This window comes from Onychomys torridus, chromosome 6 (genome assembly GCF_903995425.1).
Source record: "Onychomys torridus chromosome 6, mOncTor1.1, whole genome shotgun sequence".
In the NCBI taxonomy this organism is placed as follows: domain Eukaryota; kingdom Metazoa; phylum Chordata; class Mammalia; order Rodentia; family Cricetidae; genus Onychomys; species Onychomys torridus.
Window position 1 is genome coordinate 110,428,245 of NC_050448.1, and position 27,492 is coordinate 110,455,736.

General features: G+C 42.9%; 1 protein-coding gene across 8 annotated transcripts in view; it reads left to right on the forward strand.

The window, feature by feature from the left end:
• The first annotated feature begins 2,149 nt into the window (after positions 1 to 2,149).
• The window catches only part of Slc9b2 (solute carrier family 9 member B2), a 45,521-nt gene continuing 20,178 nt past the window's right edge, over positions 2,150 to 27,492 (forward strand). For 3 of the 8 annotated variants that reach the window (XR_004945235.1, XR_004945234.1, XM_036190788.1), the window contains exons 1-9: positions 2,483 to 2,968; positions 12,655 to 12,789; positions 13,800 to 13,974; positions 17,423 to 17,593; positions 20,525 to 20,667; positions 21,531 to 21,658; positions 22,990 to 23,165; positions 26,004 to 26,110; positions 26,869 to 27,018. Coding sequence is in view for 4 of the 8 variants with exons in the window: in XM_036190788.1 (XP_036046681.1) it covers positions 12,700 to 12,789; positions 13,800 to 13,974; positions 17,423 to 17,593; positions 20,525 to 20,667; positions 21,531 to 21,658; positions 22,990 to 23,165; positions 26,004 to 26,110; positions 26,869 to 27,018 (1,140 nt within the window). In the remaining 4 variants the exon portion in view is untranslated. Of the gene's footprint in view, positions 2,355 to 2,477; positions 2,969 to 12,654; positions 12,790 to 13,799; positions 13,975 to 17,422; positions 17,594 to 20,524; positions 20,668 to 21,530; positions 21,659 to 22,989; positions 23,166 to 26,003; positions 26,111 to 26,868; positions 27,019 to 27,492 lie in introns of those variants that run through there. The other 5 variants (XR_004945237.1, XR_004945236.1, XM_036190789.1 and 2 more) reach the window with 4 other exon arrangements.

The following is a 27,492-nucleotide window of genomic DNA, read 5'->3' on the forward strand; positions in this document are numbered from 1 at the left end:
ACCCTGGGGGAGGAGCCTCCGCTTGATGGTTTTTTTTCTGAGGGCGGGACTTTATTGGTGAAATTATTAAGGCCACTCCATGTAGTTAAAAGGGAGGTTTATTTTATGGGGTAATTTACAAATGAAGGGATAGGTAGGTTGTAGGGTATGGCAAAGGTATGGCACAGTCCAGCAGTGTTCTCCGGAGAACTCTGCTCAGTCTACCTCCAGCATCCAGGGTCAGGGCACCAAGAGAGACCTCTCCTTTGGATCCTGGGTCTTCAGCGTCCTCTCTCCGCCCCGCCTTGTGGGTGTGACCATTACTGAAGCCGCAATGGGGGTTGGAACTTCCAGGCCAAGGCTGGAATGGCTACCCACTACAGGGCTTGGAATGGAAGGAGTGGGACCCTAGTTCCCAGCGGAACATCTTGGGGATGGGGATAAAATGAAGCCAGAGCTGGAGATTCCTAACATCTCCGATTCCAAGTATTCAGAGGGGTACATTGTGTGTCTTCACTTGAGAAAAGCAGAGGAAAAGGCCTGGGCCTTTTCAGCACTTTTGTAAGGCATTCGTCCCTAACTGGAGAGGACCTTTTGTTGCCTAATTATTTCCCAAAGCCCTACCTTTGACCAGTATCACACTGGGGGTTCAGGGTCTAACACAGGAATTTGGGGAGGACACCTTAGTTTATAACAACAAGTAAAATTAAAATATGAATACAAAGAAAAAAGTTTTTAAAGGAAAAATATTCATATTCTTTTCCAGTTTCGATTTAGTTTTCAAAACTGAAATGTTTTTGTAAAGTTCTGCATTGTTCTGTTTGTTGATACTAACTTGAGATTTTTACACAACCATAAATACACACCACAGGTGAAAAGGAGCTGGCTTTAATGACTGAGTAGAGGAATTCTGATTCACAACGACATTTTTTTGCCTTGTTATGTAGAAGAAAAATGACCAAGTGTTTACCACATATTAAGTATGATTTCCTTAGTCTAGACATTACTTATTAAAAATCAGCAATTATATTCAATATGGGACTAAGAATATATAATTAACGTGTAATACAGTCAGTCTGATAGGATTTTTGTAGATTAAATCCAGGGATGTTTTTCAGTGGTTTCCAGGATAACAAGTTAAAAGCACATGACTCTGAAAATAGGCTCTGCAAAAAGAGAAATCAGTCACTAGCAGGAGACAAGTGAAATTAAAGAAAATAAATTATTCTAGAAGTGTTGGCGAATTTATGAATGATAACTCTATAGCATTGTTTACAAGTGACTTTTTCCAGCTTTGAGGTTGTGTGTGTGAGCTGTTTCTTGTCACCTTAGAAGACTGTATGACACGAAGCCAGCACTTGGTTCTTTGCTTTTTCTCAAAGAGACTTAATTAGCCAGGATAGTTGTGGGGTCCACAATGCAAGGATAAACATTCTGTGTATGAAGACGGTGCAGTTGATGAGTATGGATTGAAATCCACAACAAAGGGTGCTTGAGCAGACAGACGGCCAACCACTCCACTGATAAGGCTGGTTAGGGTTCTGGTCGTGCATGACCTGGACTGGCCACCCAGCCTGCCCTGACCTGGACTGGCCACCCAGCCTGCCCTGACCTGTTTGGTTGTCTGAGCTTTGTTTATTCAGACAGCTTCTCACTATGTAGCTCACACTGGCTTTGTTATCACCACTCTCCTGCCTCAGGACTGCTAGGAATATATAGATTGTGCCACCAGGCCTGGCTAGTTTTTTAGTTTATGAAATTAGGGGTTTGGGCTAAATGCCTTGTCTTTCCTTTTGTGTGTTATGATCAAAATGCTGGAAATCCTTATCTAGAAAATGAATGGACACCAGAGTGGAGAATAATGAAATACTGTGTGTTGTGAGCAGATTCAAGTATAGTTGAAACAAATGAATTCATTTAAACATGGTGACTTCCACAAGACAGATTCCAACAAGAGATGTTCAGTTCCTTCTGTCAGAGCTTAGCCGTTATAAGCAATGAAACCAGGAGTGAATCTAGCCAAAAAGTCTCATGTTTTCCACTCATGACAATCAAATAAAGAGACATATCAAACGAACATCATATGACCAATGGGTGTGTGTGGGGGGGGGGGGGGGGGGGATACGTCTTAGTCCTGCAGGTAGAGGAAGCTGAGGAGAATGGAAATTTTTGCAAGTTTTAGAAAACGAGTTCATATAAGGAAAAGTATCATTTCATTACCTCTGAGAAAGGGTACTGGATGGAGCCTAGGTTCATTCCGAGGATGGGCCAGACGAACCACCCATGATTTCTGTCTGGCATAAAAATTTGCTTGATATACCTGCATCCCTGAAACCCAAGACTGGATTTAGCACTTGCTCAAGGAGTGAAACCAGGTAAGGGATGGGAGCACTGTCCTCTGAGAAACCCACACTCCCATATTTGGGTGTGTCTTTCTGACTGGGAGCATTTCACGTCCTTAACCCTAATGGTTAAAATCCACGTTAAAACACCACAACGAACTTCAACTCTGCTTTAAAAGAAAAGAAGTAGGAAAGGAAGACACCAAACTGGAAGTCAGAAATAAAAAAACAAATGGCCGGTGGGAGGGTTACAGTGTAAAGCAGCACAGCGAGAGGCCGACCGTGATAAACTCTACTCTGGGTTTCATCCCACCATTTGTCACCTGACAGAAGAACCCTGCCTCTGCCCAGCCCGTGGGAAGACACTGAGAGTCCTGGAGGTGGCGAGGGATCACAGAGTTTGGGAGATTCGGGACGGTGAGCCGTGCAGGGCTGCGGGGAAGCGGGGCGCGCCGGTCGGGGTCTTCCTCCAGCTGAGCACACGGAGCCCTGAATCCGGAGAGTGCGCCGCGCCCGCGCCGCGCCCCCGGACCTCGGGGTTATCCGCAGGCCCCCAGCCCGGCGCCGCCCCGCCGCCTGGGCAGCCTAGGCTGGGTTCCCAGTCTACGGTAGCCGGGTGGCCTGTGCCGGAGACGGCGAGCAATGATGTGAGTAACACACCATAGTGTGTGGGTGGGGTGTCTGTGTGTACGAGTGTGCGTGTGCGCGCTCGCGCGTGCGTGCGTGTTTGGGGTCTTTGTGGTGCTGTCGTTAGGTGATTTGAGCGGGGTTTTCCTTGTTTCTGTATTTGGACTGGGTAGCACTTCAGGGTGCTGAGGATCATCGGGTCTGGACACTGGACCGCATGATGCCGGCTCAAAGCACTTGAGCCGTGTGCGCGCTTACTTGCCAGGTATCAGCTTCTTGTCTCATTCTTGCTCCAGGCTCGGGTGAGACTTATTTCACCAAAACATTAATGACAAGAAGCTTTAGCCTCCCAGCAGGAAACCAACACCACCAGACAGAATGGAGATTGTGTCTGACACAGGTCTACTGTTTTCCTCTACCTCTCAACCCCCACCCCCCCCCCCCCCCCCCCCCCTTAGCAGTAGGTGCTCCTTCACAGGCTTCTCCATGGACGCTGCCTTACGGTTTTCCTTCCAAGTCCTTGAATGAAGAGTTTCGGTTCCACAGACAGCTGCAGGTCTTCTCTGCGAGTGTGAATGACATACTGTTTCCTCCTACAGGAGGAATGCAACTCTGGGATCAGAGTATACCTAAACAGGAAGTTAGGCCCTCAGCATACATGATGCGCTAGGGGTGTGGGCCAAGTATCAGCCTTCTATTGCTGTGATGAACACCAGGAGTCCAAGCAACCTGGGGAGGAAAGGGTTAATTTCATCTCACTGGCTTACGGTCCATCATGAAGGAAATTTAGGGTAGAAACTCAAGGCAGGAAGTGAGCTCGAGGCCATGGACCAACACTGCTTACTGGCTTGCTCCCTCTGGCTTCCTCGGTGTGCCTTTTTACAGGCCTCAGGACCACCAGCTCAGGATTGGCATTTCCCACAGTGGGCTGGGCCCTCCCCCATCTAGCATTAGTTAAGAAAACGTCCCCCACACTTGACTACAGGCCAATCTGATAGAGGCATTTTCTCAATTGAGGTCCCCCATGCCCAGATGATTCTAGCTTATGTCAAGTGACTAAGGCGTGTTATATATTCTCTGGCATAACAAGTCTTTAGGGTTACCACCCCACCAGCTATATTCTCTGCAATTTTGGAGTACTGACATAAGGCCTTAAGAATGAGCCAGATGAGCTGAGTGTAGCAGCACCTGCCTATTAATCCCAGCACTCAGGAGGCAGAGGTAGGTGGATATCTGTGAGTTCAAGGCCAACCTGGTCTATATAGTGAGTTTTGGGACAGTCAGAGCTATATAGTGAGACCATGTCTCAGAAAAAAAAGAGAAAAAGACTAAGCCAGAGGTGTTAGTGATAGTAGCCCAGGTCCTGGGTCTTGCATGAAAAGTTTACATGTGAATGTGGAAGTTGACACTCATCTGCTTCTGGCATGTATTCTTATCTAGCACACAGTGGAAAACTAAAAACGTTCCACAGGCTTCCTTCCCTTTGAGTTTGATTGGAGATCTAGAGTCTAACAGGCAGATAATATGCCTAAGGTGGGGCAAGGCCAAAGCCGTCTTCCTTTTTCATTGCTTTCTGTCCTTGAGGAAGGCCCTGGTGATGGCAGCCTTCGGAATTGCTGGTGCTGGGGCTCCTGCGCCTGGAGACTTTCAGACTCAGCCGTACTGTGTTAAATCCTCAACCTTGAGGCTGTTGGAGGTGATTGGAAGGGACAGGGGAGTCACAGTAGGACAGGTCTGTAATTGCAGACTTCAGGAGCCTGAGGCAGCAGAATCAAAGATTGAGGCCAGTCTAGGCTACACAGTGAGACCCTGTTCCACAAGTTAGTTGAGGGAGGTGATTGAATTGTGTTAATTACTTTTCTATGGCTGTGAGAAGACACTGTAACCAAGGGAACGTACAGAGGAAAGGAGCCTGGGGGCGCTCACAGTGTCAGAGGGTTAAAATCAGTAGTCACCATGGCATCAGGCAAGTGGGCAGGCGCTGGAGCAGCAGCGGAGAACTCTACTCTTGAAACATACATTGGGAATTTTGTGGGCTTTTGAAACCTCAAAGCCAGCTCTTAATGACACACTTCCTCCAACAAGGCCAGACCTCCTAATCCATCCTTCACACTTCTACCAACTAGTGTTCGAGTATGCAAATACATGAACCTATGGAGTTCATTCATGCTCAGACCACCACAAATACATTTTTGTTCTAAGTAGATTGCATCCGGATCTCAGCTTCTCTAGTGGCAGCTACCATGATGTTCTTGACTATCACACACCCTGGGAAAACTCTCGCCTGTGGCAAAAATAGAACATTTACTTATTTATTATGTATAGTGTTCTGTCTGCATGTACACCTGCAGGCCAGAAGAGGGCACCAGATCTGATTACAGAGGGTTGTGGTTGCTGGGAATTGAACTCAGAACCTCTGGAAGAACAGCAGATACTATTAAATTCTGAGCCATTTCTCCAATCCAATAGAACATTTCTTAATGGTCAATTGCTAGTGCTCTGGGATTCGTCCTTGAGGGTCCAGCCTAGATCTTGCTTTTCTAACACTTCAAAACTGTCAGGATTATTCATTCTCCATGTAGCATATCTTTCTGCTTAAAATACCTAGAGTGAGTTGGGCAGAGGTGGCCCACACTTTTTATCCAAGCACATGGGAGGTATAGACAAGCAGATCTCTGAGTTCAAAGCCAGCCTGGTCTACAGAGTGAGTTCCAGGATAACCAGGGCTACACAGAGAAACCCTGTCTCAAAAAACCAAACCAAAAAAATAACAACAAAACATACCTAAAGTGATTTCTGTTATGTGTATGGACCCTAGAACCATCTAAACCTAACTCCTATTGTTTGGGGGAGGGGGTATTTGTTGTTTGTTTTTATTTATTCATTTTTGTTTGTTTGTTATATGGGAAGTGAAGCTATGGGGTTAGGTCTAGAGGCCATTTCCTCAAACTGCTCACATTTGTGTACCTGCTATATCCTAGGTAATACAGCACATAGAATTCCCATCATGAACCTTCACTTCACAAATAATCCTTTCTCCTACAATTTCTTTGACTGGAATGGTCTGTTCTATGACTTCTAAATGAAATCATCGTTCAGGGTTTGAGTCCAGCATCTCATGACTAGCCCAGGGTTTGACCACTGATGATCAAGAAGCTAGGCAGTGTTTCAACACCGCTTCTCGTCGGAAGTTCTGAGAGCAGGTTCCAAAGCAAATTCACCTATTGTAGTTGCCAAAATGTTTCAGGCATTTTGTAGTAACAGGATTTATTTTATTGTCAAAACTCCCTTTAAAATAATCGAATTCCCTTTCTCTCAGAGCATGATGTGTAAGGGGTAGTGGTCTAGGGTTTATTCAGGGCTCTAGATTGCTCTCTATGATTAGCCAAGGTTGACTTTTCCTCCATGAGTGAAGGCTGTCTGTTAAGGTTCTAAAACACATGATCAGCCAAAGCTTTCCCTCAACACAAATGCACTTAAAGACAAAAAGTTAAAAATTTCCCCTTTTCTTTCTTTTTGCTAAGAAAAAAATACATTAATCCATTGGCATGAATCCTTCATAGCCCTAGACCAAAACCTGAAAAAGAGTAATGTTAAAGACTGATTTAGACCAGTCCTGACTTTATCCCTAGAGCCAAGCAAACAACCCACTGTTATATCTGAACAAGTGGCTTTTAGACATACAGTAAGCCATTATCTATAACTCATGTGGTTGACACACCTAGAACTCTCAGATAAGGTCATTCTCACAGGAAACATTTTTAGTCATTTCAGGAATTCTCAAGAGAAGTTTTAACCTCCTCTATGTCCTGGTCTGAATTCTTCACTGCTGAGTAGGGGACCTTTTAATATGGAACCTTAGATTGAGAACCCAGAGCTAGAATGTGGGAGGCCAGCTCCCACCTTTCCAAGCGTTCCTATGATGAGGAGAGAGGGATAAGAAAATATTACAAAGATAGCGAAGAGGAGAAAGACAGAAACACAGGATAGCTTTGGGAGGACCTGGGTCAACGCCCAATGGCCTTTTCCATTTATTCAAAAGGGCTTTTTATAAGAATGTCAAGGGGTGGGGCAAAAGACCTTCCCTTTGCAAGATCAAAGCACACTGCATAGCCAAGTGCAGACCCTTCCAAACACCTGGCAACCACACCTGTGGTCAAATCATCCCCTTCTGCAGCCCTGCTGGGTAAAGCAAGCTCAGATTCTCGGACCCTGGGTAAGTTCTCTTGGATCAAGCTACATACTGTCTGGCCATGTAAAGGGACTAGTCAAGTCCCATGCAGGCTCCTCAGCCACTGATCCAACTTTCATGAGTTCCCTCTAGATTGGTTTGGTCATCTCTGCAGGTTTCCCCACCATGAAACTTGCTTATAGAATCCATCTTCTCTCTCTCTTTGACTGGACTCCTGGAGCTCTGCCTCGTGTTTGGCTGTGGATCTCTGCATCTGCTTCCATCAGTCATTGGAGAGAAGCTCTGTGATGACAGTCAGGGTATTCACTGGTCTGATCACTGGGGTAAGCCAGTTCAGTTCAGGCACCCTCTCCACTATTTCTAGTAGCCCAAGCTGGGACCATCCTTGAGGATTCCTGGCAACTTCCCTAGGACCCAATTTCTCCCTATCCCCATGATGTCTCCCTCTATCATGGTATCTCTTTCATTGTTTTCTCACTCCATACCTGTTCCAGTTCAACCATCCCATTCCCTTATGTTTTCATCCCCTATCTCCTAACCTCTATTGCCCACCCCTCACCCTGAGTTTACTCATGGGGATCTCATCTATTTCCCCTTCCCAGGGCGACCTATGCCTCCCTCTTTGGGTCTTCCTTGTTAGCTAGCTTCTCTAGAGTTGTGGGTTATTGTCTGATTATCCTTTGCTTTACATCTAGTATCCACTTATGAGTGAGTACATACCATGTTTGTCCTTCTGAATCTGGGCGACCTCACGCAGGATGATATTTTCTAGTTCCATCCATTTGTCTGCAAATTTCATGATGTCATTGTTTTTCTCTGCTGAGTAGTACTCCATTGTGTAGGGTAATGAACTCTTAAATGTATACAGCACAGAGAGTTTCCCAACAGTCAGTCAACTCATGCTGCTCTAACAAAATACTACAAGCTGGTTGATGATTACTGTAATAGTAGATACTTTTTTCTCACAGTTTTAGAGGCAGGAACGTCCAAGGTATGGAATTTGAGATCCCGTGTCTGGTAAGAGTTTGCTGTCGGTATACAAGCCAGTACCTTCTTGCTGCATCCTCGTCCTCATGTGGAGGGTTGGAGGAGCAATGTCACCTGACATTGCAGAATGGGAAGATCTGTTCCTTCAGCCTCCTTTTCTACACACACACACACACACACACACACACACACACACACACACACCAGGTTTATATACCCCTGGCTGTCCTGGAATTCTCTATGTAGACCAGACGGGTATTGAACTCACAGAGATCTGCTGGTCTCTGACTCCTGCTGGGATTAAAGATGTGTTCTAGTAGGGTGTGGTGGCACACACCAGGTAGGCAAAACTCTGAGTTCGAGGCCAGTTTGGGCCTCAGAGTGAGTTCTAGGACAGCCATGTCTATACAGAGAAACCCTGTCTCAAAACAAACAAACACAAATAGACATGCAGACAAAGAGAAAAGGTTGTGCCACCGTGCCAGCCACCATGCCAGCCATTCAACCTCTTTTTAATGAGCAGCAATCCATTCGAGAGAATGGATTACTTTGTAAAAGTGACTTAATCTCTTCCTAGAAATCTATACCACTTACTGATATCTCTTTGGTTTAAGTTCTAATGTGAGCTTAAGAGAAATATATATATTACAAATGGTATCAAACAATGTATTCCCAATAAGATTCCCCCATTAAACATTGGCCTATCCAAATCACAGGCAAAAAAAAAAAAAAAATGTAATCATTAATTTGGTTGTTGACCATTGGATTGAGAATTATCTAGGAGAGTAGAAAAGAGGGGTCTAACCTAATGAACTGATTAATCTCTTGATTGGGTCATAGAATTGTGGCATTATTAAGAGGAAGTTAAAATATGAGATAAATATACGAACCATTCCAGCTGAGCATCATACCACCCCCACCCCCAAGGGAGCTTCCCATCAGAGACTCTGATCCTCGATGGCAAAAAATCTTCACCCAAAACTCTTTTAAGAAAGATTTATTTGGGAAGGAGGAGTCCAGGACAAGCTCAGATTGGTTAGATTTCATGCTCAGGGATTGTTGGCTTTCCTGTTCAGGGGTTGGTTGGTTTCATGGTCAAGTTGGTCAGGGGTAGATTTGGCTGTAGTTTCAGGGCCAGGGTGTATTTCTTCACTGGCTCTGGTTCCAGGGCCAAAGTGTGTTTCTTTGGCTCTGGTTTCAGGGTCAGGGTGTGTTCTTTGGCTCTGGTCTGAGGGTTAGGGTGTGTTTCTTTGGTTCTGGTTTCAGGGCCAGGGTGGGTTTCTTTGGCTGGCCCATTTACCCTACACAGACAGAAAACTACTTCAGGGTTCCACTGGTGAATGGTCTCTGGTTAGAATGTTTCCAGAGCTTGCAGACTTGACCTACATGTGCCCTGAAGTCCTTCTGCTGTGGCAGGCCAGGGGATGGCATTGTTGGAAGTCCCAGAGGTCCTTGAGAGCATTGGCCAGTGTCTAGCACTGACAGGTGGACCTGTATGGGAAGCAAGACTCACATGAAAGCCAGTCTCAAAGTCCTTTTACCTGTTGAGATCAGCACAGAGGCTTGAGACACAGCATCCCTAGAGCATGGCGGTGCAGTCCCTAAGGACCACTGTCTAGTTTCACTTCTTAAACTCTTCATGCATTTCAGTTCACCAGGCTCACCTAGTCTTTAATTTTGGGGTATTTTACACATTTTGACATAAATATTTTTCTGTTTTGTTCAGTCAAAACATGTTAGGTTTGTAAATATTTTTCTTCTTTTATACAACAATAATGTTCTTTAAGTCAAAACATGTTTGTTTATATTCATTTTGTCAACCAAATTGTTATTTCATAACAACATGACATGTTTTCAACGTAGTTTCCAAGTTACACAAAAAATGGTTTCACTTACGTTCCTGTCACTAACTAATGCAACAAATAAGAAAGTAGCCAGTCTTGGGGCTGGAGAGATGATTCAGCATTTAAGAGTGTGTAGTGTTCTTCCTGAGGACCTGAGTGGTTCCGTGGAAGTTTGAAGGAGAATGGCCCCTATAGGCTCATATGTTTGAATGCTTGGCCCCCAGTTAGTGGAGCTGCTTGGGAAGGATTAGGAGGTGTGGCCTTGTTAGAGAAGATGTATTACTGAAGAAGGGCTTTGAGATTTCAAACATCCATGCCAGGACTAGCCCCACCTCTGTCTGAAACCTGTGGATCTGATGTGCACTCCCATCTACTGCTCCAGCACCATGCCTGCTTGCCTGCCTGCTGCCGTCTCCCCCATCCCCATCATGGACTCACCTTCTGAAACTGTAAGCAAGCCTCCGATGAAGTGTTTTCCTCTGAAAGTTGTTCTGGTCCTGGTGTTTATCACAGCAGTAGTACTGTGACTAAGACAGGTTCCAGCACCTACAGCAGGGTGCTCACAACTGTCTGTGACTCAAGCTCTGCGGGATCCAGGATCCTCTTCTGACCTCCCTGGGCATCTGCACCCATGTGCACTAACAAGTACTCATACACACTGAAGGGGACTCCTGCACATCAGGGGCTCCTTCCCAGACCTGGATTAGGCACAAACCACACCAAACTCCTGTTTTCACACAGAGATCCTTTATTAAGTGGGGAAGAAAAGTTAAGTGACTGCTTTCTGACTCAGGCAGAAAACAGCAGCAAATGACCTTGCAGGTGTAATTTTTAAGCAAGAAGAAGGGGAGGTCTGTGTTAGAATGGGCTAGGACATGGTGGTGTTATGCCCAGATCACAGGGAACCCCAAGAGACCACCGCAGAGACCGAATCCCATGTGTAAAAGCAAAGAGCCTTTATTTTTAAGCTCTGAGCTTGGTCTCTCTGCTGTCCCCCACAGCGGTGAGGGCAGAGTCTAGATCCCAGGGAGGGTGGGTTTTTGTTTTTGTTTATTTTTTAATCCTAGCAGAGGTTGGGGTGAGGGGATTTCCAGGGCTCAGGACCCTGATTGGTTGACATATGTCTAGTATAGGGAATGTTTGGAATGTCAGGCATTTCCTCTTAGATGCAGGGCCCGCTGGGTGGGGTCAGCTTATGGCTTTTCCTGGGTCCAGGTGTTACCTGCCAGAAGCTATGTCTGGGCCTCTAAGCCTGTCATGGCAGCTGTGTGGTCAAGCCTTTTTGGGGCTCCCCACAGTGGTAGAGGAGATAGAGGATGAGAGAGAAGGGAAGGGAACAAGGAGTAGGGAGAAGGGATGTTTTTCTGAGAGGGACAAAGGACGACCTCTGGTTAGAGAGGAGACAGATGCGGCACATAGGCAAACGGTGGTTTATATAGGCAAAGTGAGAAACCCTGTGTCAGGATGAGGTGTTTAATTTTGATTGGACAGGTTAATTAGGTGAGCTAAAGGGGGCTTCTGATTGCTGGACTTCAATACTTCCATAGCTGGACCTTGGTAGTCAGCCTTAGGAGGAGGAAGTGGCCAAACAAGGGAATAGACTTTGGCGGCTGGTTTAGGGATGGGTGTAATCTAACGGTCTTTAGCAAGGCAGACTTTTCAAAGTCTGCATCACTTGCCTGTAGAAGGACAAGGATGTGGCAGGCCCACGGTCACCTGTCCCATTTGTTGGATTTAAGGATTTTGTTTCTTTTGAGGCCACATTTCTGACTTAGAAGTATTTGGAAACTGCTGTAAAAGATCCCTAAGCGCAGGGCTGGAGAGATGGCTCAGAGGTTAAAGAGCACCGACTGCTTTTCCAGAGGTCCTGAGTTCAATTCCCAGCACCCACATGGTGGCTCACAACCACATGTAATGAGATCTGGCACCCTCTTCTGTATAGATAATAAATAAATAAATCTTAAAAAAAAAAAAAAAAAAAAAGATCCCTAATCGCTTCCTCACCTGCTCTGAAAACCACAAAAACAGAAAATGATCTCAAATTGCAGCAAGAAGAATTAAGTTATCCCCCCAAATTTCAGAATATATCCAAGAAAATTATTATGGTTGAGGCAAACTATATTATTTTCTTTTCTCTAGAGCTTTAGAGTTGCACAGATTCAGTTCTAAATGGACTTAAAGTTTCACCTGGGGAAATTTTACTGCAACAATTGTAACAATACAGAAACACAGACAAGGCAGAAATAAGTGACTCTCAGGAAATAAGGAGATCGGGATAGGGTTCCACTGGTGACTCATTCCTGGTGTCAACACTGGAAAGTTACCTGAGCATTCCTGCTTGTGGAGTCAGCCCATTAGTTAGTACAATCTAGAAATGATATTGCTCTGTGTGTTTCAAAACATAACCCGCAAGGGATGGTGGGAAAGGAATTAAGATGTGATAGGCCAACAAGGGTTTATTTTAAGAGCAGCCAAAAACTTGATAAGAATGAAGCTAAATACGTTGGGCTCAAAAAAAAAAAAAAAAAAAAAAAAAAAGGGTCAGCGATGGAAAGGTGAGAGCAGTCTGACTTAGCGTGTATCCACCCTCCTGATTCCAAGGAAAGAAAGAAGTGGATTTACTCACCTCCTTGCAAAGGTCTTCAGTTACTGCTGTGTCTTTACTGTGTTTTCTTCAATTCAGATCTTGTTCCTCATCCCTGAATCATCGTCTTTGAAATTATAAGACATGGAGGATGAAGATAAGACAGTTGAATGTCAGGATTCAAAGCCATCCACAGGGACCAGTCACACAGCTTCTGTGCATCAAGGACTATGGGTAAGATCTCCAATCAAAGGCAGGAAATGCCAGCTGTTTCACTACTATGTGTTTCCAAGCTGAGAGAATTGTTTCTCTTCACTCTTTACCAGTCAATTAACAATTTTCCCAGAAGGGCCAGGTGACACATTCCTAGAATGCCAGCATTCAGAGAGTGCTGCAGAAATACTGTAAGTATGCAGCCGATTTGAGTTACCTAGTGAGACTCTGTCTCAAAAGAAAGAAAGGGAGAGAGAGAGAGAGAGAGAGAGAGAGGATGAAGAAGAAGAAGAAGAAGAAGAAGAAGAAGAAGAAGAAGAAGAAGAAAACAACAACAACAACAACAACGAGAACAAGAAGGAGGAGGAGGAGGAGAGAGGAGAGGGGGAGGGGGAGGAGAGGGGGGAGGAGGAGGAGAAGAAGAAAAGGAAGGAAGAAAAAAAGGAAAGAAAGAAAGGAAGGAAGGAGAGGAGGGAAGAAGGAAAATTCTCCTCATACTTAATCCTCATGATCATATAGACCAGGGTGGATAATGTCTACCAGTTTCCCAGCTCAGGTCACTGGTAGCTGGCCCTACCCAAGGTTGGTAAATAGCCTATGAAATGCTGTGTGTTCCTGGCCTAAGCCCTAGGAGCATTTTTGGTCTTGCCTTCCTTGCTGTCTTTCACTCTCCCTCCCCCTCCCTCCTCCCCTTTCTTGAGTATTGAATACTTTGCTATATTTACCTGCTATCATCTTGAATTATGTCTTAATTATACCAATTTTGGGGCCTAGTATTGTACAGTGTAGCTTTATGTCTATGTGACTCAAGCATTTAAAATTCTAAACTAGGGACTCATTGTTAAGTATTCTCCAGTGGTTCTGGTTCTGTGCACTAGCTGACTTGTTGGTAATGAAGTTGTGTGTTTCTCCATAAGCTATTATCCTAGATTTTAATAATAGCAATTTGATTGGAAATGTGATAAGCCAATAGCTAAAAGATGCAAGAAAATACATTTTGAAAGATTTAAAAATTTTGTTCTAAATACCAGGAGGAGAGGGTCGTGAACCTCAAAGATGGGAACGAGCCAACAGAAGACAGCAACCTACTCAACAGTGGTGAAGGGAAGCCGCAGGAATTGGCAAGAGAATCCAGTCACTTGCAGAGTCTGAGACGGATACTGGCTTGCCCTCCACATGGCTGGCTGAGCAAAGTGATAACAAATGGTGTGTATATGGCAGAGATGAACTCAGAAAAGAAGATGAAAGTCACAGTGAGAGTTTCCAAAACCATACCGTTGAAAGGACAAAAGAAATGCACTTCTTTCTTAAACTACGAGGTGGGACAGCTGACAGTGGTTGTGAGTCTGCTCCACACAGTCATGTGGGGGAGTGAAAAACTCCATCTCAAACTGTGGTTTTGAAGGTGTCTGTGGCCACCACATTTGAGCTAGTACACTTTTGAGTCAAAAGAGCAGGGATTAAAGAACTTTTTCTAGATCTGAATAATTTTACACAATCCCTGTAGGCTCCAATGAGAACACTGTTTGTAAATGTCTGGTTACCAGAGAAGCATTATGTAAATGTCACTGTCATTACAGTGAAAGCAGTGTGACTAATATTGAGCAAAACAGTGATCACCTTATGCTTCTAATCAAATCCTTGTCATTTTACAAGGAAGAATCTTGGTTTGCAATTCAACCATTTCTTCGTAAACTTTGAGAGCTTGGGGAAGGGAGAAGGATTATCCAGACTGTTTTGGATATTGTTTCAGTTGAGATATATTTGTCTTTTAGTTTATGAAGGCAACCTAAAATACGTTAGAAATTTGATGAGTGTATACATGTTCGTAATCAGTGGTACAATTTTTTTGTTCACAAAGAGGGAGACCGGAAGGGGGGGAGTTAGGAAAGGAGGGAATGAAAGAGAGTGGGAGTGTGTATGCATGTGCACAAGTGCATGCATGCACTTTCATGGTGTATGTTAAACTGCAATAATATAAGAAAGAAAGGGTTGAAAATTTTCTATAAAAGCAAATTTTAAGACAGTTTTGGAAACTACTGAGAAATGAAAACATGATTGCAATATATTTATGGCTTTCTATGTATTATTTCCTGAAAACCTAGGCTCAATTCTCAGTTCCCATTTACTTTGAGTGTGTGTGTGTGTGTGTGTGTGTGTGTTTGTGTGTGTGTGTATGTTGCTTGGTTTCAACAAAGGATGCCTGTGTCGCTCAGGACTCATGACCCTCCTGCCTCAGCTACTCCAGAGCTGGGATTGCAGCCCTGTACCACTCACCTAACCTGAGCTAAGTTTTTGGAGCTGTACTTTAGAAGGGAGCTCTCACAGGATTTTTTTTTTATATATCAATTTCATACAGGACAATGAAAGCAGATATAATATGTTATACTTTAGGCAGTGTATGTTTTTACTGGAAAAGTAAGATTCTGAACCAGTGTGGAAACAAATGTTAAACTGTTTGGAACATTGCAAACCAGCTGAAGAGACCACACATAATTTGATACTTCTTTTCTCCTTTATATTTATATTTTAAAAATTTTTACCACTGAAAATATGACACATATCTAGTTTAAAAATGTATAACAAAAACAGATACTGATTCCCCAAAGAATACTTAAAAATGAATAATGTGATTTAAGGACTCATTTTTATTTTTATCCTTTTTAGCATTTTGTGGCATTGTATGCATCTCTATGTGCATGTGTGTGTTTATGCACGAATATGCATGTGTGTGGAGGCCAGAGGTTGATCTTGGGTCTTCCTCTATCACTCTTCACTTTCAATATTGAGGCTGGTACCATACTCTTTGCATGACTTGGCTCCGGGGCCCTAACTAGGGATTGACCTAACTGGGGAGGCATGGATATGAAAACACACACACACACACACACAGAGAGAGAGAGAGAGAGAGAGAGAGAGAGAGAGAGAGAGAGAGAGAGAGAGAAGCTAGGATCAGGTGGGCTGGGCTCTCTGATGGAGAAGCTGCCATACGTACCTGGGATGCTCAGCGTGTTTATTGTGTCCAGCTGAACATGGAAGAGGGCTTATTACACACAGATAAACAAGGAGTCAGGGTTATTACATACAGCGGAACAAGGAGACAGGCTTAGCTTACCTCAGTGGGAGCAGACTCTGTGGGGAGCAGTCTTCAGGCTGTGAATATCCAGGGAAAAGGCTATAGTAGACATACTGTCAACATTTGCACTTGGATGGGAAGAAGGCTTTGCTGTCCCTTTGAACCTCACATGGGGGAGGTTTTGCCACTCTATGGGGCTGAGGCATTGGTCCTTGACATGGCCATGCCCAGATCAGCAACACACACTCACTGAGAATTTCACTGGCTCCCTACACAGGGTCTTGCTTGGGTCCACTGATTCACAGGGTATCTCTAGCCAGTTTGTTCTGGGATTCCATCTGTGTCTCAAACATTGGAATTACAGGTAGATTGTCATCAGCACTCACCTGCTAGGGATCCAGACTCTCATTCTCACATGTGCTGGGCAAACGCTTTACTCACTGAGCGCTCTCTCCAGCCTGAGAACTCACTTTTAAATTTAGAATTGTTCAGAAACATTCCAGGAAAGTGAGGGCTCCTGAGGGATCCTAGTAGATAAGCATGTGTTCACTGTTTCCCTACATTTCTAATTCTGAGGTTGGTGGCTTTGTTCTGTATTTGCTCCTGTGTCATTTAACATAATATAGAAGCTCTTCTTGGGAAGTAATGATTACATGCAAGGTATGTTTTTCCAAAATCTTAAATGACAAATAAATTATTCACCTATTAAGCCTGATTTAGACACACTTTATAAATATACACATAAATAACATTTACAATTGTATTCCAGGTTTTGGGAATGAAAGGAGAGTTAGAGACTTTTAAAGTGATCCTGGCATGGAAAAATGAAAACTCTTACCTCTGTCAGTGGAATTACTGAAAAGTTCAGTTTATGCTTTAATGAAGTCAGATGTAACCGCTGACATGTTGTGCCCTCCATTCTGCCTGTAACACTTTCTGGTAATCTTAGCTTGTGTACACCATTGGTAAACACTGAAAGTGCCTTAGATATTTCACTGGGATAATTGCTTACATCTCTGAAAAAAAAAATTGTGAGGTTTTAGAAAAGGGGGCATTAGTTTGGTCACTGGGTTAATTGCCTTTCTCATTTTGTGGTAACATAGCAAGAGATCATGGTCTTAATTTTTTAAAGTGTGATAATTCTGAGCAAACATTGACGGTAAAAGAAGTGATGGTTAATGTTTAATTCAAGGCAGAACTAGATACTGGAGTATAACTAGAGTGCAAATAGTCTCAAGTATCTAATAAGAGGGCAAAGACGTGATTGTTCTCTGTATTAGTAATTGTTCCTGTGCTGCAAGATGGTGGTTCCTTCTAGCATTGTGAGGGCAATGGGGCTGAGAATGGAAAACAGGTGAACTCACAGGTGCTGTGAGTTCCTCCAGTTCTTCAGTCATCTCATTGTTGCATCATGATGTCCTTTATAACTTACGGTTCTAAACATTTGCGTATGGATCCAATGTTTACTTAAAAATAATTTCAGAATACTATAAAGTTTGCATATAACCATTAGTTTTCCTGGTGTTTTGGTTTTTACTTTTGTGTTTTGTTTTGTGTTTTGTTTTTTTCTCTCTTTAGGTACCATGGTTGTTCTCCTGTGGGCTGTGGTGTGGTCAGTTACCGGCCCCGAGTGTCTTCCAGGAGGAAATCTGTTTGGAATCATAATCCTATTCTATTGTGCAGTCACCGGAGGCAAAATGTTTGGACTCATTAAGTTTCCAACCTTGCCTCCTCTGCCTCCTCTTCTTGGTAAGTGCCAAATGCTTCCTGATTCCCTCGAAACAAATGATAGCTTTTAAGAACACTCTGGAAAGCTTTGGGAAATTGAAGAATGAAATATTTCAGTGTTTGCTATCCTGGAGACAAAAGCCAAATTTTAATTTAAAAAAATTAGTGTGTGTGTGTGTGTGTGTGTGTGTATGTGTGTGTGTGTGTGTACACGTATGTGTGCTGCGTGTACACGTATGTGTGCTGTGTGCAACAGTTTATAGAGTGAGTTCTCGCCTTTCATCTTCAAGTGGGTTCTGGGGTCCAGACTTTTGAGGCAGGCACATTACCAGCTAGGCCATCTCTCTGGCACCAGTTGTTAAAGGAGTTTTGTGAGCCAGTTGTACATGTGGTGATTTTTTTTTTAATTAAGTAGTATAAATTTACAATTAAATAGTTTACATGTAGGAAGAAGAGCAACAAGTACTCAAAGTGTGTCGCTTCCTAATTATTTTTACTATATTTCCTCTTATCTAAGCTCTTGAGATTATGGCTATGCCATCTAATGATGTGCCTCTGCCCATTTTTTTTTTCCTGAACTCTATAAACAGTAACTTCATGTGGACACACTAAAATCAGCTATACTAGAAGTGTCTGTGATGCAGAGATCAATAAATGGTACAAGGTGGGGCTTGTTAAAATTGTTTTGTTTGGGTTTGATTTTGTGTGGTGGCCCACAGAGGCCGCCTAGTGAGACCTTCATCAGGCTCAGAGACTCTGAAGTGGCTTCACCCAGCAGGGCTGCATAACAGGATAATTTGGCCACAGGCATGTTTACCAGGTGTTTGGAAGTGTCTGCCTTCACAAGTTTGCTGCTGCCATCTTTCTCTGGTATCTGGCATGGTGTGAATGGGTGAGGGGAGATCCTCACGGCCTGTAATGTAGTGTGTTTATCTCATAGAAATATCCCATCCTACTGGCATTTTTAACCTGTGCACTATTATGAAGATGATTTCTTCTTAATTTATAGATACAGTCTAATTGATAATAATAATGGTAGTTTAAATAGTATTTTGATGATTAAAAATAAAACAAGGAAGTATCACACAGCTGGAACACATGAGTTTCTATTGAGGAGCCATATAGACTGTGGCTTAGGTTAATGATTAAGAAAAACAATTGAGTTTTGTTCAATAGCTTTGATGGGAAAAACCCAAGAAGACAATCTAAAGTTTAGAAAGGTACATAGTTGAGTGGGGAACTCTTTAACGTCAGGGAACAAGAACAAAGCAGCCCAATTATCATTAGCCTTTCTTGCTGGGATTGGTTGATGACCAAAGGTGGTGATTAGTTCCTTTACCCATTTCTGCCCTCAATCTTCTGATATAAGGAACTATTGAAGAGTGGGTATGTACCCTAAAGATTTAAAGTAGAGCTGACTGATTCTTTTTTCATATATAAAAGTTTAGGTTTGTGATTCCTTTAAGATTCCTTATAAGATTACCTTTCAAGATAAGTAATAAAGTGATTGGTCCTTTCTTTGTAACCCCAAAACACAGCAGTAAGAGAATACCTTGCTTGCCTACACTGATAATCTATAACAAGTTGCTTGGATATGAATGTAAATAGGTTTTGAGACAACTTGTTTTTCACTTGTAATATGTAAAATGTTTAATCATGTAAGACATATGGAAAACGTGCTGTTTTTTACTGGTATTCATTGAACTCATTCACTTGAAAAACAGAATGTAACAACATTGTAATTTTTATATTGCTTGAAAGATTTTGTTGGGGTATATAAGCTGTAAGGGAAAAAATAGAGTTAGAAGGAAGGAAAAGGAAATGGGAGAATGTCTTTCTGTATACTGCAAATATGTATTACTCTGATTGGTTGATAAATAAAGCTGTTTGGCCTATGGCAAGGCAGCTTAGAGGCAGGTGGAAAATCCAAAGGAGAGACAGGAAGAAGGTGGGGAGATGCCAGCGAGCTGCCCAAGGAGCAACATGCAATGAGACACAGGAAAAGCCACTGAACAGAACGGAACGTGTGGTGATACATTGATTAATAGTTATGGGCTAATTTAAGATATAAAAGCTAACTAGCAAAAGGCTTGAGCCATAGCCATGCAGTTTTAATTAATATAAGCCTCTGTGTGTTTACTTGGGTCTGAGTGGTTACAGGACCAGGAGGGACACAGGAATTTTATAAGTGGCTGTGGGACCTTGGTGCCGGGTGAGCACAGGAAAACTTGAACTACACTGGGCCCCCTTAGTCAGCTGGCTTTCCTCAGCCTCATACTGTCAGGGTCATTGCTCTGAAGGCAGAAAGCTTGTTGCCATATGCAGTTGCTATCATTCATCTCTATAAACAGAACTCATAGTCTTCCGTCTCCAGATGATTCCACGATCATCATCTTATATGAAATAATGAAGAGATCCAGTAAATGGTGGACAGTAAATAAAGGAAGCAGCACTGTCTGGCATGGCAGGGCAGTGTCTGGCTACCATAATGGTCTTCCAAACCTTTACAAAGTGTGTTACGTGTATCTTACTAAATGGTCTCCTGTGAAGATAAATAGAATACATATAAGTATTTATTGATAGCACAGGTTACCTGACATTGCAAATTATTCTAGGAGCTGTTTGCACTCAGGGATGACTGAACTGACACTGGATTAAAGCATCTTATTTAGGAATTGATCATTATTCCCTGTAAATGCTATCCTTTGTGTGTCCCTTCTATAATCAATTATTTGGACAATATTAATTATTCTAATAATTTTACATATGAAGTATTTCTTTGATCCTTTTATTTATTATACTTTTTAAATGATGAGTTTAACTTTATTTCATCTAAAGACTAAGTAAACATAAGGAAGAACTACATTGTAGTCCCTGTCATGTGTAAAGTGATTGAAAAAAAATCTCCCTGTTTGAAAACTTAACTAGTCCTGTTTGACTGGTCTGTTCCAGGCATGCTGCTTGCTGGGTTTCTCTTGAGAAATGTCCCGGCCATCAGTGATAATGTCCGGATCCAGCAGAAGTGGTCTTCTTCTTTGAGAAGCATAGCCCTTTCTGTCATTTTGGTTCGTGCTGGCCTCGGTCTGGACCCAAAGGTATGGAGTATGAATTTCTAATTATTGAACAGTGAATGTTAATATTAAGCTTCAGGAAGAGAATGGACAATGCACAGGACAATCTCAGGAAGAGGGAGGAGTTTTTGCCAGGCAGGGCCATTGATCTCCCACCCTGTGCCTCGTGAGAATCCAAATGTTCCCGTACTATGTTTTGAAGGAACAGGTGTTACTGTGGAGGGGAAGACACAGATACCAGTCATAGTGAGAGGTACTGATTATGGGGAAACAATGTGTCAATATCACACAACAGAATAGGGCTAACTGCATTGGCTCAGGGAACTGCCGCATCTGTAGACCAGGCTAGCCTCGAACTCACAGAGATCCGCCTGCTTCTGCCTCCCGAGTGCTGGGATTAAAGGTGTGCACCACCACCGCCTGGCTCTTAGGCATGCTTTTTAAAATGCTTTTTACCCATATGCCTTTGAATATGCAATGTGAATACCTTTGGAGACAAACATCCTCATCTAGCCTCATTCTGGGACTGTAGGCCACAAGTCAAATGGGTCGTCAGACAGTAGTATATGGGTTATAAATACAGACACTGAAGTCACCTGGGTGACTGTAAACTTGGCCCCAACCCTCACCAATTTCATGGACTGAGACTACTCACTCTAACTTGTGCCTTCTTACATGATAACATCTATAAAGAGGAACAGTAGTTGCCTGTTGCAGGCTATCTGTGAGGACTGGGTGCACTGTCTCCCAAACACGTAGAATGCAGAAATGCCTGCTGCATAAAACTAGCGGAGAAACCATGACGACCAAGCACGGTCTGAGACAGCGCTAGAGGTCATATTGTCCACAGGTTGAAGGAACATAATATGTCTACTCTTGTTTCTCAGGCGCTGAAGAAACTGAAGGGTGTGTGTGTACGACTGGCCGTGGGTCCCTGCGTTGTGGAGGCGTGTGCTTCTGCGCTCCTTTCCCACTTCCTGATGGGTTTGCCTTGGCAGTGGGGGTTCATACTGGGGTAATGATTTTTTTCCTTTTCGTAGGAAGGTATCAAGGGGCACTTGGAACTTCCTGGTTCCATTTAAGAATGTAAAATCACATTGTCTTAGGAGAACCATAAAATATATCATAGGCACTGCAGCACAGTCTACAGAGTCTGGTTTTCAGACACAGCTTGTGTCCCTGCAGCTGCTAACTTGGCAGTGACTGTGGTCATCTAAACTACTGAAGAAGTTCAGTTTGTTCCCCTCTATGACCATGCCTCAGAAGTCAGCTGCTGGATCCTACCCCAGAGCCTCCACAAGCAGCTGGAGCCACTGGTTTCCTCCTGCCACCAGACATTGTGACTTGGTGGCTCTTCTACACTTTCTTTCTAGTGTCATGTTTTCACGTCCAGTGGGTGAGAACCATGAGGTGTGCACACGCCAAAAGTAGATAGCAAGAATTTAGTGTGTATGTCTGGGCATGGAGACATTATTACCGGTCAGAAGTAGGACTCAGGGTTCACCACCTGGATCCCAGCTCCAGTTCTGTGATTTCCAGTTATCCAGTCTCTGTGCCTTGATGTCCCTACTTGTATCCACTTCACAGTGTTATAGTGCTGATGATATGAGTTCTTTTTTTTTTTAATGGCTTTTCGAGACAGGGTTTCTCTGTGTAGCTTTGGAGCCTATCCTAGAACTCACTTGGTAGACCGGGCTGGACTCGAACTCACAGAGATACACCTGCCTCTGCCTCTCGGGTGCTGGGATTAAAGGCACGCGCCATGATGCCCGGCCCTGAAGTGAGTTCTTATGAGGGAGGTCCTCGCAGTGGGTGTTCAGAACATAGTGAGTATGTAAAATGCTCCCCAGCCTTACACCTGTTGCTATTACTAGCTCACTGTCCCTGTCTTCATTGCCTCTTCCTTCAGATCTGTTGTCCTATTTCACATCTAAAGACCTAACTGAAGCCCTGTTGAGAATGCCCATGATAATTTTTCACACCTTAAAACATGACTGGTATATATGTTTTTGTTTGTTTGTTTGTTTTGTTTTGTTTTGTTTTTTTTAAAGCACCTACTATGGCCTAACTCCATTACTGACTCAACATCTCTCATGCTGCATATAATTTAGGCAACCTAGGTCATTGCCAGCAGACTGTCCATTATTATACTTCAAAAAGCAGTGTTTTATAGACCTTTCTGTATACGTGTTTCTGATCTGGTGTTTCTGGGCTGTTTGAGAGACTGCAGTCATCCAAAGCCTAACCTTTAAAGGTGTAGGAAAGGAGGAGGCATTGTTATGAATTCTGAGGTCGTCATTGCGAGCAGCTTCCTTAGACCACGGTGTCTGACATCCGGCTGCTCAGTTTTGTCATAGGTGCTGTGTCCCCAGCAGTGGTGGTCCCTTCAATGCTCCTTCTGCAAGAAGGAGGCTACGGTGTTGAAAAAGGTGTTCCAACTCTACTCATGGCCGCTGGCAGCTTTGATGACATTTTGGCCATCACTGGCTTCAACACATGCTTGGGTGTGGCCTTTTCCACAGGTAATTTCACCTGTCCAGAGCATGCTGTTCTCTTGTTCTGCAGAGATGGAGTTAAAGTGTTTAAACCATGGCGCGTGCTTGCTTAAGGTAATGCCTGTGAGGAAGGGGCCGGATCCTTTGCAGAGCCATCACTGAACGGAGGCTGCCTGTCTCCCCATTCTTTGGCCTTAGAGATGTAGTACAGGAGAGGCAGGTACAGGGTAATGAGGCTTACAGAGCGTCATTTCTTCTTGGAGAGGTCTAGGGAAGTCGAGGTGTAGAAACCACACAAATGTGAGGGGGATTTTGCCATAGGCACACACCAGACGCCAGTCCGGGTGGGAGGGCCACTGTGATTCTAAAATGGGAGTATTCTCTGTCCTCAGCTTTTTGTCAGTCCCTTGTAAATTAGTCTCCTGGAAGGTTTTACAGTGTTACTTTCTTGTTCTGTAGCTAATGAGTGTCCCCCGCCTCCCTGGAAAGATCTTTAGTTGGACTCTACTGAAGGCAAACCTACTTTCCTACCACTAACCTTGTAGGAACCTTTAAAGCAAGTTTTTGGCATTAGCTAGATAGTGCCGTTACCCAGGGAGCTTTATTTGTGTTTCTTTTTAAATGTAGATATTGCCTTAGATCAATTAAAATAGGCACCCTTGGGAATGGAAGCCCGTGTAGCCATGACGAGGAACCATGGCTTCAGAGCAATGGGGTTTGCTTTAGGTCACAGAGGAGGTAGGAAGAACAGAAGGTGGATAGGAATTCTTAGAGGAGTCTGTTTGGGGCTTTCCACAGCTTGAGAATCTTCCTGGCTGACTCTAACTCTTTTCTGTCACCTCTGCCAGCCCCCTAAGTCCTGTTCTCAAGAGGTTTTGAATTTGAACCTGACTAGATTTCCTGATAGAATTTTGGGGTACGAGCCCAAGATTTTTTGTTTGTTTTAAACATACAAAGAAACTGAAAGTATTAGTTACATTCAGGATTCTTGGGTACAGTCTTTCTCCCCCAACCCCATCCCTTTTTTTTTTTTTTTTTTTTGGTTTGTTTTTTGTTTTTTCCAGACAGGGTTTCCTTGTGTAACTCTGTCTGTCCTGGAACTTGCTCTGTAGACCACGCTGGTCTTGAACACAGAGATCTGCCTGCCTCTGCCTCCTGAGTGCCAAGGTTAAAGGCATGTGCCATCACCGCCCAGTGTGTAGTACATTCTTTCTTGAAACAGCTGGAGTGTGATGCATCATAGATGGGCTTTTTGTTTTGTGTCTAGTAGACAGAGCTGGGAATGGAACCTAGGGCCTTGCTCATGTCAGGCAAGTGTTCTGCTCACCCAAATCTCCAGCAGGGCACCTTTGACAAGCACACTACTCACCTTTCAGAAAAGCTGTCTTTCCAAGGAAAATTATGTAAGTTTTTGTATATGTATAAGAGAAATGCTTATTGTATCAATAAGAAACCACATCAACTTGTTGGTACCCTTTGCCTCAAGACAGCTGAAAAATGGCTTTATGAGCTGGAGAGATGGCTCTGGGCTTAGGAACACTTGCTGTTCTTGCAGAGGATCCAGGTTCAATTCCCAGTACCCACATAAAGGCTCACAACCATTTGTAACTCCAATTCTAGGAGATTTGCTACCCTCTTTAGGCAGGCACACATGTGGTATGCAGACAAAGTACCCATACATATAAAATAAAAATGAAAAAAATTAAAATGTCCTTTGAATGAAAAGAGGAAAGAAAAGGACGTTAAAAAAAAGTTCCTAGGTATGGTAGAGGAGAAAGTCTATTATAGATATGTAGGAGAGCATAGCCAGAGGCAGACACATCTGGGAGAATCCAGAGTGGGCATGGCCAGGCTGAGCTGGCCATGTGGAGAGAAGGAAAGGGAGAGGGGAGAGAGGTTTAATTACAAGTTAATTTTGTTCCTTACATAAACCTACTCTGAATGATAAATTTTATCTTTCATAATTTGGTAGTCTTAAGAAAACCATTAAGTAAGTAAACCTATGAAAAGTATCTTAAGTCACACCTTGTTTTGGTTTTGAAAGTATTATCCAACAATGTTTTTCTTCTTCTTAAAGATAGAAGCAGTTTTTTGTTTGTTTGTTTGTTTTTTGTTTTGTTTATTTGCTTTTTTTTTTTTTTCTCAAGAAAAGGTTTCTCTGTAAAGCCCTGCTGCCCTGGGCTCTGTACACCAGACTGACCTTGAACTCAGAGATCCTCCTGCCTCTGCCTCTTGAGTGCTGGGACTAAAGGTGTGTAACACCATACCTGACTAGAAGCGTTTTAATAGATAAAATCATCTATATTAAAAATGTGGGCAGTAGAATATACCAAGCTTTGCTGACTCCCCATGGGAGGCCTTACTCTTTTGGAGGAGGGGATGGGGGGGTGGAACGTTGTGGGGGAGCAGAAGGAGGTGTGGGAGGGGAATCTGTGGTTGATATGTAAAATGAACAAAAAAATTTAAGTGAAAAACAACAATAATAATAAAAACAAAAATATGGCGAGTATAGGGTTGGAGAGATGGCTCAACAGTTAAGAGCACTGGATGCTCTTCCAGAATATCCAATTTTGATTTCCCCAGCACCCACATGGCAGTTCACAACTGTCTGTAACTCCAATGCCAGGAGATATAAGGCCTTCTGGCCTCTTTGGACACAGCATGCATGTGGTGCACAGACATACATCCAGCCAAAACACCCATGCACATAAAATAATATTTTTTAAAAATATGGAGCATAGGAAATGTCTGTAAGAACTCCCTTCTATTTGGCTATGCGATCTAACTTGGTGATGTTAGACTAAAGCTTGTGTGTTAATGGATTTAGAGTCTTGGCTGAAGTTTCTCTTTCCATGTGTTTTTCAGGGTCTACAGTTTTTAACATCTTCAGGGGCATTTTGGAGGTGGTAATTGGCATGGCTACTGGATCTTTTCTTGGGTTTTTTATACAGTACTTTCCAAGCAGTGACCAGGTAAAAGAAGCAATCTGAGAAAACCATGCTATAAATTGTCAATGGAAGAGACTTCTAGAACACCTTCCTCAAAGCTGGATGTGCCGGACATAGTTGAGGAAATGGTCCCTTTTTTAAACTTCTGATTGCTCTATTGGTGCCATGTATGAGACTGAGGGAGAACTACACACATGGGGTCCTAATGTTGCTCTGGAACTTCCTATCTGTAATTGTATTATGGACTCTTATATAATTAATACAAATATATAACATATTTGTATGTAATACACAGTATAGAATTTCTATGTACATTTCAAATTTCATTGTAAAATAATATTAGTTACAAAATAATAGGATATGTACATTTTCAGAAGGTGTGTAGTATTCAACTAAATCAAGACTTATTGTGGAGTTTTGCACCCAGTTTAGTATCAAAATACTTTAAATTCTAATGCTGTCAAGCAGATAAGACTTCCAACATCTCATAATATAGTCAAACATCTCTCTTCAAGATCAATTTTCTTAATGAGAAGCAAAAGCTTTTTCTCTTCACTCTCCTAAATCTCCTAATATTAAAAAAGCATGTGGAAATGCTATATTTATAAAATTTACATTATTTTGAAGTTTCAGAACATTCATAATGGCATTGGAAATTTCACTAAAGCAAGTGTTGTATGCAGAATATTTTTGTTTCCATCTAAATCCTAGGTATAGAATAATCAATCATTAAAAATTAGTTATTTAAAATAATCAAACTGATCAACTTTTCTTTCCTCCAGGACAACCTTGTGTGGAAGCGAGCCTTCCTGGTTCTGGGCTTTGCTATGCTAGCTGTGTTCAGCAGTGTTCATTTTGGCTTCCCAGGGTCAGGAGGACTGTCCACACTGGTCATGGCTTTCCTTGCAGGCATGAGATGGAGTGACAAGAAGGTGAACTTCATTGTAATTTCATCTGCTCGTGACTCCTTTTTAATAAAATTCCTTCCTTTCAGCTCTTTCTTAATGTTATACTAACAAACTTTTTCATCATAAGAGCCACTTTCTATACATTCACAAATGTAAACCTAGTGTCCATATACATATGCCTTTTGCCCATACATACCAATCATTATATGACTTAATGTCTTTGCTTAAAATATACTACAGTCATATGATCACAATCCCCCCCACTCCTTTATAGATGCAGGGTATTGTACTAGATCTCTGGACCACATTTAATGTGACCAGTTTCTTTCTTTCTCTGTCTGTCTGTCTGTCTCTCTCTTTCTTCCTCCCTCCCTCCCTTCCTCCTTTCCTTGTGGTGATATTTTATTTGTGGTGAAGTGTGGTGATACTTTATTTGTATGTTAATAAATAAAGTTTGCCTGGAGATCAGAGGACATAGCCAGCCATAAACAAAAGTCA